This window comes from Augochlora pura, chromosome 6, assembly GCF_028453695.1.
Source record: "Augochlora pura isolate Apur16 chromosome 6, APUR_v2.2.1, whole genome shotgun sequence".
NCBI classification, from domain to species: Eukaryota; Metazoa; Arthropoda; class Insecta; order Hymenoptera; family Halictidae; genus Augochlora; species Augochlora pura.
This window is the reverse complement of record NC_135777.1, coordinates 11,431,558-11,444,722: the sequence shown is the minus strand read 5'-3', so window position 1 is coordinate 11,444,722 and position 13,165 is coordinate 11,431,558. Positions and strand designations below refer to the sequence as shown.

At 31.4% G+C, this 13,165-nt stretch overlaps 3 protein-coding genes across 9 annotated transcripts; 1 reads left to right on the top strand and 2 right to left on the bottom strand.

Moving 5' to 3' along the window:
* Positions 1–142: 142 nt before the first annotated feature.
* Arg (arginase) lies at positions 143–1,647 on the bottom strand. Its single transcript, XM_078184327.1, has 7 exons — positions 1,547–1,647; positions 1,415–1,487; positions 1,139–1,344; positions 914–1,077; positions 692–807; positions 503–625; positions 143–439 (listed from the first exon to the last, which is right to left on the bottom strand). Exons 1-7 carry the CDS (start codon positions 1,637–1,639, stop codon positions 204–206), a joined length of 1,011 nt encoding a protein of 336 aa, XP_078040453.1. The 5' UTR covers positions 1,640–1,647; the 3' UTR covers positions 143–203.
* LOC144471821 (fumarate hydratase, mitochondrial) lies at positions 1,568–6,351 on the bottom strand. 6 transcript variants are annotated; one of them, XM_078184320.1, is made up of 8 exons: positions 6,307–6,351; positions 4,672–4,835; positions 3,643–3,777; positions 3,369–3,569; positions 3,014–3,296; positions 2,688–2,950; positions 2,224–2,613; positions 1,568–2,136 (listed from the first exon to the last, which is right to left on the bottom strand). In XM_078184320.1, the coding sequence occupies exons 2-8, from the start codon at positions 4,795–4,797 to the stop codon at positions 2,008–2,010; spliced, it is 1,527 nt and encodes a 508-aa protein (XP_078040446.1). In that variant the 5' UTR covers positions 4,798–4,835; positions 6,307–6,351; the 3' UTR covers positions 1,568–2,007. The 6 variants fall into 6 exon arrangements, with proteins under 6 accessions (XP_078040446.1, XP_078040444.1, XP_078040443.1 ...); XM_078184318.1 differs by having other exon boundaries at positions 6,212–6,324; XM_078184317.1 differs by lacking the exon at positions 6,307–6,351 and adding an exon at positions 5,143–5,188.
* Positions 4,157–12,001, top strand: LOC144471823 (acyl-CoA:lysophosphatidylglycerol acyltransferase 1). 2 transcript variants are annotated; one of them, XM_078184326.1, is made up of 6 exons: positions 4,157–4,223; positions 7,010–7,227; positions 7,318–7,532; positions 7,617–7,890; positions 7,975–8,126; positions 8,205–12,001. In XM_078184326.1, the coding sequence occupies exons 2-6, from the start codon at positions 7,107–7,109 to the stop codon at positions 8,439–8,441; spliced, it is 999 nt and encodes a 332-aa protein (XP_078040452.1). In that variant the 5' UTR covers positions 4,157–4,223; positions 7,010–7,106; the 3' UTR covers positions 8,442–12,001. The 2 variants fall into 2 exon arrangements, with proteins under 2 accessions (XP_078040452.1, XP_078040451.1); XM_078184325.1 differs by lacking the exon at positions 4,157–4,223 and adding an exon at positions 5,715–6,133.
* The last annotated feature ends 1,164 nt before the right edge of the window (positions 12,002–13,165 follow it).

The following is a 13,165-nucleotide window of genomic DNA, read 5'->3' as shown; positions in this document are numbered from 1 at the left end:
AATAAACTTTTTATGCTTTATGAAAACGAACAGTGAGAACAATGAAATACATTGTTACTTTCTGTTTCTGTGTCATGTTTTTGTGGTACTGCTTAAAAGTATACAAAAGTCTGGTAGTGTTTAAGTTAAAATCAAGAGAAAACATGGTAGACTAATTATATTCAAAACTTTTGAATACAATATGAATAAAGGTAACTAAATTATTATCTAAATGTTTGTAAAGGCATGTCGGTAACTCCCTCTGGAACCTTGAGACCTCTCCTAGTATATCCAAAACTGGCTTGTATAACGTGTAGAGCAGCTTCGACGGTGAGGTTTACATCACGTGGATTACCAATTTGAGGATTTACTTCTACAAGATCTACAGCATTTAATCTACGAGTCCTGTACAGTTCTTCCATTAGATGAACAGCTTCCCTAAGGGACAATCCTCCACGCACTAAAATCATAAAATCATCATTAAATATTCTTAGATACTAATAAAGAAGTGGATTTTATTTACCAAGTGTTCCTGTACTTGGTGCTTCCAAAGGATCAAGGGAGTCAATATCAAAACTAACATGCAATGACTTTGAATCATGTGGATCTATCTTTTTTATTGCCATATTAACAACATCATGAATTCCTAAATGGAAAATGTAAATTAGTTAATATTCATTATAATACATGCACACCAAGTTTCAGATATTACCATATCGTTCAACATCTTCCATTCCAAAAGCTGTAATTCCAAATTTTTCAATAACTAATCTTTCATAGCGATCTACAGACCTCAATCCAATGTAAGCTACATTTCGTATAGACAACCTGAAAAATTATTATATATTTGTAATGAACAATTGTAATTTTATTCATAAATCAACAAATTCCAGTAGATAAACTGTTAAAGGATACGAATACTTAGAAGCATTACATTGGTTGTTGCCAATCCATTCCTGGAAGATGCGGCCAATAATCAGATAATTCAGAAGTTAATAATGCTACAGGCATTCCATGAACATTTCCACTTTCACTGGTCTTATTGGTATTGAGATCTGCGTGAGCATCAACCCATATTACACCTACATCTTTCTTCACCTTTGAACACATAGTAAATATTAATTTTTGATCCTAAAAGATGATGCCCTTTATACTGTACCTTCACGTGACCATCTATAGTCCCGATTCCAACACTGTGATCACCTCCAATTGTTAATACTTGGCGACCATGTCTCAAAATTTTTTGTACTTCTTCAGATAGACAATTTGTACAACCAGCAACATCGCCCAAATGCGACATATTATTCACACCTAGCACATTTTTCGTTTCGTATAGAACGTTGCCATAATCTTTCACGTCCAAACCTAATTTCAATGTAGAATTTAATTGACGTTGATGGAACTAAAAGTTGTTATGAGCGAGTTAAATGGTTACCTAGAGATTCTAACTCTTGTACCAATCCAGCTGCTCTAATCGCTTGAGGACCGTCTGCTACACCTTTCTTGCGCTGTATAATTAATTTAATAAGTAGACGCACGTTGTAAAAATATTTTTATTCTGCACTACCTGTCCTTTTTCAAATGGTACACCGATTATTCCAATTTTACCGTAATAACGAACACTAAATCTAAGAGCCACGTTTTGTATTTTAGTTAACATAGTGGTTTCGCCTCTCTTATTTCAATTTATGATCAAAAATGCTCATACTACTCATTGACCTATAACCCCGAATGTTGCAATGCAGATAACGTAAGAAATTCGTGGTCTACAAAGGATACCACACAATGAACATATTCACGGATGTAAGAGGACTTTAAAAATATGTAAGAACTTACGGAATGTTAACTTTTAAAAATTTTCTATATTTTTAATTTGTAAAATTTGTATACGCTATTACATTAGTATAAGTTATTATTACTTGACGCACCATATAATAAACTTTACGAAAGACATCTCAAATGTACAATGATAATAAATTGCATAAATTTAATTTAGAAATTAATTTCTAATACTTTGCGTTACATCATTTATTTTGGGCCAATCATATTTTCAGGTTTCACCCAGTCCTTAAACTGTTGTTCGGTGACACCATTCTTCAAGGCAGATTCTTTTAATGTCAGATTTTCTTTATGGGCTTGTTTAGCAATTGCAGCAGCCTAAAGAGAAACATATGTTCCATTATATATAACAAAATTGTAACAATTTAATTATACTACGAAACTTTATAAAAGCGAAGTGAATACCTTATCGTAACCGATATGTGGATTTAATGCTGTGACAAGCATCAAGCTCTCGTTGAGAAGTTTGTCGATCTTGTCAGTGTTTGGTTTGATGCCGGCAACGCAGTTCTTTGTAAACGTAGCGGATGCATCACCCAGAAGTCTTGCAGATCTCAATGTGTTTGCAACTATAACTGGCTTAAAAACATTAAGTTCAAAGTGACCGTTGCTTCCACCAATTGTTGTCGCAAGATGATTCCCCATAACTTGACAACAGACCATCGTAATTGCTTCACACTGCGTCGGATTTACTTTACCGGGCATAATTGAACTTCCTGGTTCATTTTCGGGCAGAGACAGTTCTCCTAAACCACAACGTGGTCCACTTCCCAAGAATCGAATATCATTGGCTATCTGTAAAAAATCAAGTTTAAAATTTATATTATATTTATAATAATATCTTCCAAACTAACTTTATTGAAACATACCTTCATAAGTGAAACTGCTACTGTGTTAAATGCACCAGACACTTCTACCATAGCATCGTGTGCTGCTAAAGCTTCAAACTTATTAGGAGCAGTCACAAATGGTAAACCAGTGAGTTGTGCAATTTTTGCTGCTGCTTTTTCTGCAAAACCTTTTGGTGTATTCAACCCAGTACCCACTGCAGTACCACCAAGTGCCAATTCATACAAACGTGGAAGAGTACTTTTTACCCTCGCAATACTGTTGGCCACTTGTGTTGCATATCCTGAATTTTAAAAAGACGTTCCATTATAATTTTGTTACCTAATTCGCTGATATCAGTATATACCTGAAAATTCTTGTCCCAATGTCAGAGGTACTGCATCCTGAGTATGAGTTCTACCAATCTTTATAATATTTTTCCATTCTTCAGCTTTTTCATGCAAAACTTTGCATAAACATTGCAGTCCAGGAAGAAGTACCTTGTCAATTTCCAATGCAACTGCTATGTGCATAGCTGTGGGAAAGGTGTCATTGCTACTTTGAGATTTATTTACATGATCATTTGGATGAACAGGTGTTTTTGATCCCAGCTCACCCCCAAGTAATTCAATAGCACGATTTGAGATTACCTAATAGAAGATAATAAATTATTTAGAATTGTCCTTTGTACAAATTTTTAAGCTTAACATATAAATAAATACCTCATTGGTATTCATATTGGTTTGTGTACCGGAACCTGTTTGCCAAATTACTAATGGGAAATGATCATTATACAGCTTGCCACTAATCACATCATCTGCAGCTTTGCTAATAGCATCTGCTATTTTTGCATCCATACCAAATTCTTTATTAACTTCAGCTGCCGCTTTTTTTAGTATGCCCATTGCTACAATAACACCATACTGAAACATGTAATTTAGCAAATAAAATTTTATTTATGGCATAAGACGCAACTAACTTAATATGTTTTCTTACAGGCATACGTTCAAATGTATCACCAATAGGAAAATTCATGACTGATCTCATGGTCTGTGCTCCATAGTATTTGTCACATGGTACCTTGAGCTCACCGAAAGTATCTTTCTCAATACGAAATCCTTTACTATCATCCTACAATTTTTAAATATAAATCCAATTAAAATCAATAAGATTGCATTAATGAAAAAAAATATTTGGATAATGTATATACCATAGTGAAAGGATAAATTATATAACACAACGGGCAACTACAGTCTGACAACGGATATTAAACTAGTCTGGAAAGGGGAAATTGAAGGTCAGTCAAATGAAGCCAGTTAGTCATGATAACATGTATACAAGGTGTATACATATGCACATACACAAACAACTCTTTAAGCGATAGACTGTTTCATAACTTCCAAACGAAAGTTGAATGAAATGATTTATGTAGAGCTACACAAATTAATGGAGATGTTACACTGTAGTGAAAAATAGAATTACAAAATACTTTTTTTTTCTTAAGTTTATAATCACGTATCTAACCTTCGTGCAAGCGAGAAAAATCTCGGAACGCATTGATTGTTCAACAAAAAAAGGTAATGTCATTGAATATTTATAAGAGATATAAAAAAAATTCTGCATACCATTGTATCATTTGTTAAAGCTTTGTTTCAGTAATTTCTAATTCCATTTAGAAAATACTTTCCATATTATTTCTTTTGTGTAGTCGATTAACAATTAAACGTCAAATGCATTCATTTGTTACATTAAGAACCATAGAATGACATTTTGAATAAAACAGATAAAATTATTTGTGAGTGACACACATGATTTTTGTGGAAATCTTTCGAAAACTATTTTAAGATCGGGTTCCTGAACGATTATGTAAAACCGGCCTGTGGATCACCTTAAAAATTGTGAATAAAAAACAAAATTTGAAGGTAAAGACAATAACGAACGAATAGAATATTAGTGATATAACTTTCCAAGTTATCATCGGCTTTTTCAATTGATAACAGATATTCTACACTAGAATATTTCTACCTTACTACTGCCTTTGGAAACCGGCGATGTGTTCAATGACAGACGTAACGTAAAAAATCCAGACGATTTCTTAAGTTCCCTTAATCCACGACTAGCAAGGGGACATCTTAGTAAATTCAACGTCATTTTAAACTGATCCTTAACTTTAATTTTCTTCAACAAACCTGTGGAAAATAAAAAATACAGAATTAACCAACACCGACGATTATCGCACGGAATAAGCCCGATAATCATACACGAATCACATGCTTCTTAGATAGAAACCTATCAACGAAAAACGAAACTGCCAAAATATCGTGTTCACAGACCATATAGTAATACCACTCACAACATTCGCGAAAACAGACGAACGTGATTGGTTCTTGCTTTGTTATTTATTAATTTCAATTAGTAATGGTATATTCAAATATTTGATTACCAAATATAGTTAGTATAAGTATATATTTAATCGACATTTCATAGAATCCTTACCAGAAGTACCAAATTTTCTTATGACTCTCATTTCAAAAGTTTCCTTCTGAAAAATCGAGTTCACTAAAGACAGATCTAAAATGTATTACAAATTCTACTACATGTGTACATTTTCTACTTATTGAGTATTCTATTTACCAATTTTTTTTTTAATTAAGAGAATCGTAAATGTTTTAATATATACTACGATATTATTTTTGTTGTTCACTTTATGTTTTGTATTTTGAGACAAGATTTTATTAAATGATTAAAATTCGAAAAATTTTGTACACTGTAAAATGATCTTTTGAGAAAAACAAGCAAATTTTAAAATCATTACAAACATGTAGGTATATGCATACGTTTTCAGTTCTGTATTTCAAAAACTGGCTTATATTAAAATCTTAGACTTTTCGTATGTCATTCACGCGACATGAAATTAATTGAAATTAGTGTTTAACCGAGGAAAAGAATTTTTCTAACTATTTGAAATTTCCCATATCGCTATCCGTCAAATCTCGATAGAATCGATTGCAAATTGCAGCACATTTGAAATAGCCTAATAAGTTTCGTCGCTGTTCTATTTACGTTGCGTCTGCTGTGGTGATTTTACATACAGCGGGCAGAACGGAACTATGGTGTATTTTCGAAAAAAAACGTCATGCGAACGATCGACGAGGCAATAAATTGATTAACGGCATGGCTTTATCTTGGTAGCGGTGCATGCTAGTCGAAATCGACGATATCGCAGGCTATAACTCGGCGATAGAATTACACGGGGCAGGTCGATTGAAATTTCTCACTGCGTTGGAATTGTTATCAAGACTCGGGGTCTCATGTAAACAGCACGCGGAATCTTGTGTGTCATCCGATCTAATGATCCTTATTATGTAATTTGTGCACCGGCTGAATGCTATGCTCGAAAAAATCTGGATGAAAATTAATAGAATTCGCGTCACGAGCGGTGTCTTTCGAAAATGACTGACTCTTCTTCCTCTTCTACTTTCGCAAGGTAAGTCGAGTCGTGTTCTCCATGCGAACGCGTGTCACAAAACCTTTTCCTGTTTATGCTTTTATATCAACGGCGTACCGCAACAAAATCTTCTACGTGTACACACGATTTTTCACCACAACTGTGCGTTTAGCTTTTCATGCATTACTGATGGGTATGATTTTATTCTTAACCTAGAACCACCAGTGAGCCGGTCCTTGCATGATCCGCCAATTCAATCTTTTAAAACTTCTGAGCTCATTTTTATCTCTGTTTGTTTTCGCTTTATTTCCATCGATTCTACCGTATCTTGAATTTTTTGTAAACGTATGCTAGTGATTAGGTCATTTAGTTAAACCGACAATATCGGTTCGAAATGAGTCCGACTATCAACATGAGCTGATTCATATTATTTTTTTCGTAAATTCGGATTGTCAATATCGTTTGCGATGTACATTTAAAATATTTACAACGTTTCAGTTCGATTTGCAGTTCTCGAATGGCCAAATAATTTCAGGGTGATATGTTTAACTGATATTGGTTAAAGTTTTAATCAGAGTGGTTTTTTTATGAATAAAAATTAAAGCATAATATGTAGGTTTAAAAAAAACATTTTTTCTGTGTAGACACTTATATAAAGAAATATTAAACAGATACTAATACCTCCTGTTTGATTAGATAAAAAATCATGTATTTATTGATTTTGAATTAGATGCATAATTGATCTTATAATTTATTATCGTGATAGCTCATAATTCAACAGTGTCATATACAAAATACTTACATACAATTGTAGTATAGCTTGAAAAGTATTAATGAATATTTTACAACAAAATGCATCATAAATTAACATTGTCATCATTTATAAGTAGATTACAGTATTTGTTTGTATTACAGGGTAATCAGTAAAGTATTGACTTTTATAAAATGTATTGCTCGAACTGGCTTTGTGATATTAAACAATGTTTATTGTATACCGACATATGTAGTATGGATGACACTATTGTTTCCTGTAAAAGTTTATCAGCCTCAAGTATATTGGCGTATCGAAGGACTATTTTTCCATTGGCTATTAGCAATGGTATCAACGTGGACTTGGTCTGCAGGCTACGACAGTAAGTGTCTAGACATTTATATAATGCTTTTACAATTGAAATTTATAATAACTATAGTCTGAATACTAATAATAATAATTCAATTTATAGTCATAGAACAAGGTGATGATATAGAGAAACTTATTAGTGACAGAACATTAGTGATAGCAAATCATCAAAGTACCGGTGATGTTCCTATACTAATGACAACATTTAATGCAAAACCAAATGTGTTGCCTAATCTAATGTGGATTATGGACAGGATTTTTAAATTTACAAACTTTGGTGTGGTTTCTGTTTTACATCAAGATTTCTTTATTGTGTCTGTAAGTCTGTAGCTATACTAATTTAATAACAGTACCTATATTATGTAAATAGTAATAATAATATTTTTGTCTTCTGTTATCTAGGGTCGTAAAAAGCGAGAAGAAAGTTTAAAACAACTTGAGAAACACCTGAAAGAATCATACATTCCACTTAATAGGGAATGGATGGTTTTATTTCCAGAAGGAGGTTTTTTATGTAAAAGGAGAGAGACTTCGCAGAAATATGCTAAGAAAAATAATCTTCCTATTTTGGAAAATGTAACTCTGCCACGTTTAGGAGCATTGCAGACTATATTTGATACAGTTGGTCCATCACAGAATAATAATAGACCAAATCAAGAATTAGATAATAGAGCAAGTAAATAGTTTAACAAACTATAATTCTGTAGCAGAGTTTTGTCTTGTGTGTTTATTAAGTTATTGTTAACTATCTGTCATGCAGGTATGATAGTAGCAAAACCTCAAATCAATTGGGTTCTTGATATAACAATAGCATATCCTCAAGGTAAACCAATTGATTTACCTACGATTATAACGGGTTCCAGACCACCGTGTGAGACAGTACTCTTTTACCGAGTTTTTCCTAGTTCAGTGGTAAGTTTTTAATTATATATTACTGCTATTTTGTTTTTTCTTTAATAGTTCAGTACTTAGTGCATCATCGTCTTTTAGGTTCCTCGGGAACCAGAATTATTATCTAAATGGTTGTATGATAGGTGGGTTGAAAAAGAAGCACTTTTGGATAACTTTTATAAGTATGGAACATTTGTTGGTACACAAGCATCGCCCAATGAAGGTTCCAAGATCCATCAGGATCCATTAAGATTCCTAGTCCTTCATTTATTTTTTATAACGTCTAGTTATATTCATTACAATATATTTACGTACATGCTCTCTTGCTTCTGGTAAAGCGTTTTATTCTATATAAAAGATTACGTTCAGACATGAGTGAAATTACGATGTGGTAGAGTAACAAAGAAAAAAAAATATTCCTGCCTTAAATACTACTCTTGATGTTGACTAATAAAACTAACGAGTGTATGAATTGTCAATTCCAAGTGAATGTTTATAACTAGATATGAAGTAGATAGTTAATTGCAACCACCGTTTTTATTGCTATGAAAAATTATGTAATCACAACATATCTGTTATCATTAATTACACGAACATAGTTATACAGATTTCCATATTTCTGTCATGGGATGCAAAGAAGGCTTGATATCGAAATAACAATATTTTTATTTAGATAACGATGTTCCTTGTGAAAAATTTTTGCACAGTTATATACATCTTTGTTATAGTTAGTCATTCCTCAGAATGTTTATTTTAATTTATACAATGAGACATATGGGATTCTTCATAACATTATATTTGTAACATAATATTTATGATATAATTGTAAAGAAGAAAACGCGTCTTCGGTTGAAGACATTAAAAACATACAACTGTCATGATTACAATGACAATGATATTTTGTACGAACGAATAACGGATCATTTTTATTTTAATTAAACATTATGATATATCATCGATACTTCGAAAGTTCTAAAAACATGCAAATAATGTATTTGGCTTCTTTATATTAAATTAATTGTGAAGAACAGAATTAATACTTTTTACGTGCAAACTTGTAAAAGTTAAATGATTTAACATCTGTTTAATCATCTGTTAATGTGACACTATTCACAAAAAAGGAGTGAAAATGTATTTACACTTGATTATTTGTCTGGAGGACTCGGCAGCATTTAAGAGGGTTTTTCACAGTATTCTGTATCTATGTTTTGTAATACAGTATCTTAAGTAATCGCAAATTATTCTATAAAATGGAATTGCAAAGATATAATAGCAAGTTGTTATTGCTCTTACGTAAAAGTGGTGATCACGAATACTGTTTCAAAGGAATATCCATCTATTTGTGATACTCAAGAGAAAAGAAGAAAAAGAAAAAGATATTTTTCAATGCGAAGTCAATCATACAGAAATAATTTTTTAAATCACGTATTAGAAAATCTATATAAGTTCGTAATTCTATGGAGTAGTATGAAAATTAGTAACAAAATGTTCAGAAAACTTGGCAGAAATAAAAAGGTCGTGTTTTGGTAAGGTTGATCGAAGTAAGTAAGATGAATACTTTATTGCTAAATTTCAACCAATGATGCTGTTCAGTAACGGAAAACAGCCGTGCCTTGTTCTTACGGACAAACCTCAGTGTTAATTGTATATATTCTTAGCGAATCTCTTACGATTGCAATCTTAACGATTGAACCTGCGCCTACTAAATTAATTTTTTTAAGATAATCAGGTTCCTTTGATTGAAAATAAAGAAAAAAGATACCATAGAAATAAAACGAGCGAGTCGATGGCATATCCTTTATGCTGCCTAATTGGATATTACGAGGTAAAAGTATATAATCCAAATCGAAAGCAATTTCCAGACTGATTTTTTCGAAGAACTAAAACAGTTGGAGCGCATAAGAATGAACATCTGTTGTCGTCGTATATTACGCATAGCAATTAGACTTTTTCTATGGTTACTATAATGTAACGATAAACATTTTTATATAAATGTATCTGTTCCAATGACAAACTAGAACTTTAAAAATCGAAGGAGTATAAATGTACAACAATTTCAATGAGACCGGTGTTACAGTCTCATTGAATGGTGGGCGTATGTATCATTCGCCTCTTAAGGACAATTTTTCTTTAATACTTGATCATACTAAGGCACGGAAATTTTGTATACATATTTGCATACAAAAATACAGTACCGTTGCAGCGTATGAATATCTTATGCATTTCCTTGCATTTAACGCAGAATTTGAAAGAAAAACATTCATAGAGTGTACATATACGTATACACATACACGCATATGTTTGTCATTCACAGAGCTTAGAGCTTAACACGCCGATACGAAAAATGTTTATATCAAAAGCAATTTTCACCTCAACTGTATTCTCTATTCCGCAGCAATGTATCCGATTTTTTATCGTTTAGTTCTATGTCCTCATGTTTATGAAGTATTTAAGGGAATCTGAATCACTGCGATAGAATGTTTCTAGTCTTGGTTGCAAATTTTTGAAATGAACAAACACGAGATTCTAAATGTACCAGTAATTGTACTATAAGAAATTTATAAAATTTATTTATAAAATAATATTAATAAAATTTGTTTTACAATATAATGATTGTTGCGCATCGCTCGGGACTATTCGGTTAACGATGTATATTGAGACGAAATGAAATAACTTTATTGCGGATCAGAAACGAAAATGTGTGTATCATGGTCTCTTACTAATATTTAATTACCAACTAAGGACAAACTGAGAAGAAATCGTGTAACAAAATAATGCTTGCATAATAGCATATATCCTTCGTTACAAGGGCCAATATTTTTGAGATATTTAGATACATAAGATTTTTAATATAACGTACGGTACAATAAAAAATGGGAACTCAAGTTTCATTGAAACAAGAAGCAATGTAATTTAAAGGAACAATTCTACAGATTACAATACAATTTATTCAGTATATCTTTATAGTTATGGCACACAGATTTGATTTTATATTGATTATGCATTGTAAATCGCATTAGAGAAATTAATTTCACACCTTGTACAGCACACTGCAATCGGATATCAGTGTAGTGTGTAGTAGATAACAAAAATTAATGATAAGTTATCACATAAGTTCTGTTGGTTGTGTTTTAATTTTTTCTTATTTTACTCTCGTTACTAAGTTATATACAAAGAGCAGTATTACTCATATGCATTATTTATAAAATAATGATCATTATTTTTTTAAATTATACTGCATATTTTGTACATATATGAGTGATAGTATCTTTGTGTTACGTTTAAACGATATTTAAAATATCCTATTACTCTGTTGAAGCTCTTGTTACGATTATCCTAAGCGATAAAATACGTAATTTGTATTTAGTAGGCATCAGACCCACAATATTCAATTAATATTGCTGACAAAAATTTGAGAACTAGTAAAATGAATTTTCTGATACTGATATTTATAATGTTCGTGTGCTGTATCAATCGTGATCAAACGCCTTAGTTTCACCTTCCAATATCGATGTATTGCGAACAATTCTATAAATAATATAAACATGTAATTAAAAAACCTATTTAAACTATTTTTCCATAATGAATGTAACACGAACAACTTTTTATGTCAACGTGAAAGATCTGTGTCATTTTAAAAACTAGATCAATTTAAAATAAAAATATCAGGACATTATCACGTTTTTTTTAATTGTGGAACTGATTATACAATTCAACATGTTTGCGTTGCATGATGAAGTGTGCATCTAATTATGCATAATATTCTGACTGCATACAAACACTGTATAAAAATAGATGTAAATGCAACCGAACGTAAGTTCTCTAAACTTTAAAGGAGAGTATAAATTGCTTGTATTGTCTTTTCTGATAAGAACTTTAATAAAATTATTGTTTTCAAACAATCTGTTGTAACGTTTTTTCCGACAATTACTCTAATATTTCTGATAATTGACCGTTTTACTGCTTAAAAATACACCGTCAAAATTGAAATCGAAAAATTTTGAAAACTTGTATGTAGGAGTTATTTTTTTTTATTAATCATAAGAGATTAAATATAAAATAGTATCACAACAGTACTTCACTAATAATTTTTACGATTGGTATAAGTTTGGTCTTCAATCTTAAGTCTTAACTTACTGTACTTTTTTGTCTTTTATTACAGTTTCTTTTCCAGTCTGTTTTCTTAAATTACTAATTTGAAACAATGTTTGGTTTTTTTTACAAACCGTTTATCATTTATGACATATTACTATCCTATATATGTAAACATTATTTCCTATTTCTTCAGCGAACAAAGGAAGCAATGTCACAGCAAATGGTTCAGGATCTGTACTGGATGTATCTGCTACATACAAGGCACATAGAACCAAGCTTAGTATACCATCCTGGGTTATACTCTTGTAAATTATTCTCCTATTTATGAAACTGGTTGAAATGTAAATCACCAGTAACATCAATTTGTTGGAGAGACTTTACTATTTTTATGCGTTTATCTAGTTTTAGTCTCATACACAGTGGAGAGTGGTCTGAACAAAATTGTTCTCCTTTTTGTATAATAGATGTTACATCCATTAGCTCCCTTGATCACAATACCAAATCAATATTACTCCTCATGTTATTTTTTTATCCAAGTGAGAAAGAAGATTATAATTTATATTTATTTCATATTTTCCATTACTTGAAGTAAATTACATCCATAATCATCTTATTTGGAACACCTATCAGTAAGTATAGATCCATGTCCATGATGGTCTGGATAAATGTGTCCTAACAATTTATTGAAAGCACACTGCTATAATGATTTTTTCTTTTGTGTTCATTAGCTGAATGCAGTATGTCTTTGTGTTTCTTTTATTATGTACTATATTGTTCAATATTCTAAATTTCAAGCTTTTGATGATGAGGATAATAATACATTACCTTAGCTACTTTATCTTTTGTTTTTTAATTGTATTATATCTTAATATTGAGAATTCTCTTTGTGGTTTTAACCAGATTTCTGTGTAATTTTTATATGATCTTATTTTTTTTCAATGTGTATATATGTTCTGTTTGGATTG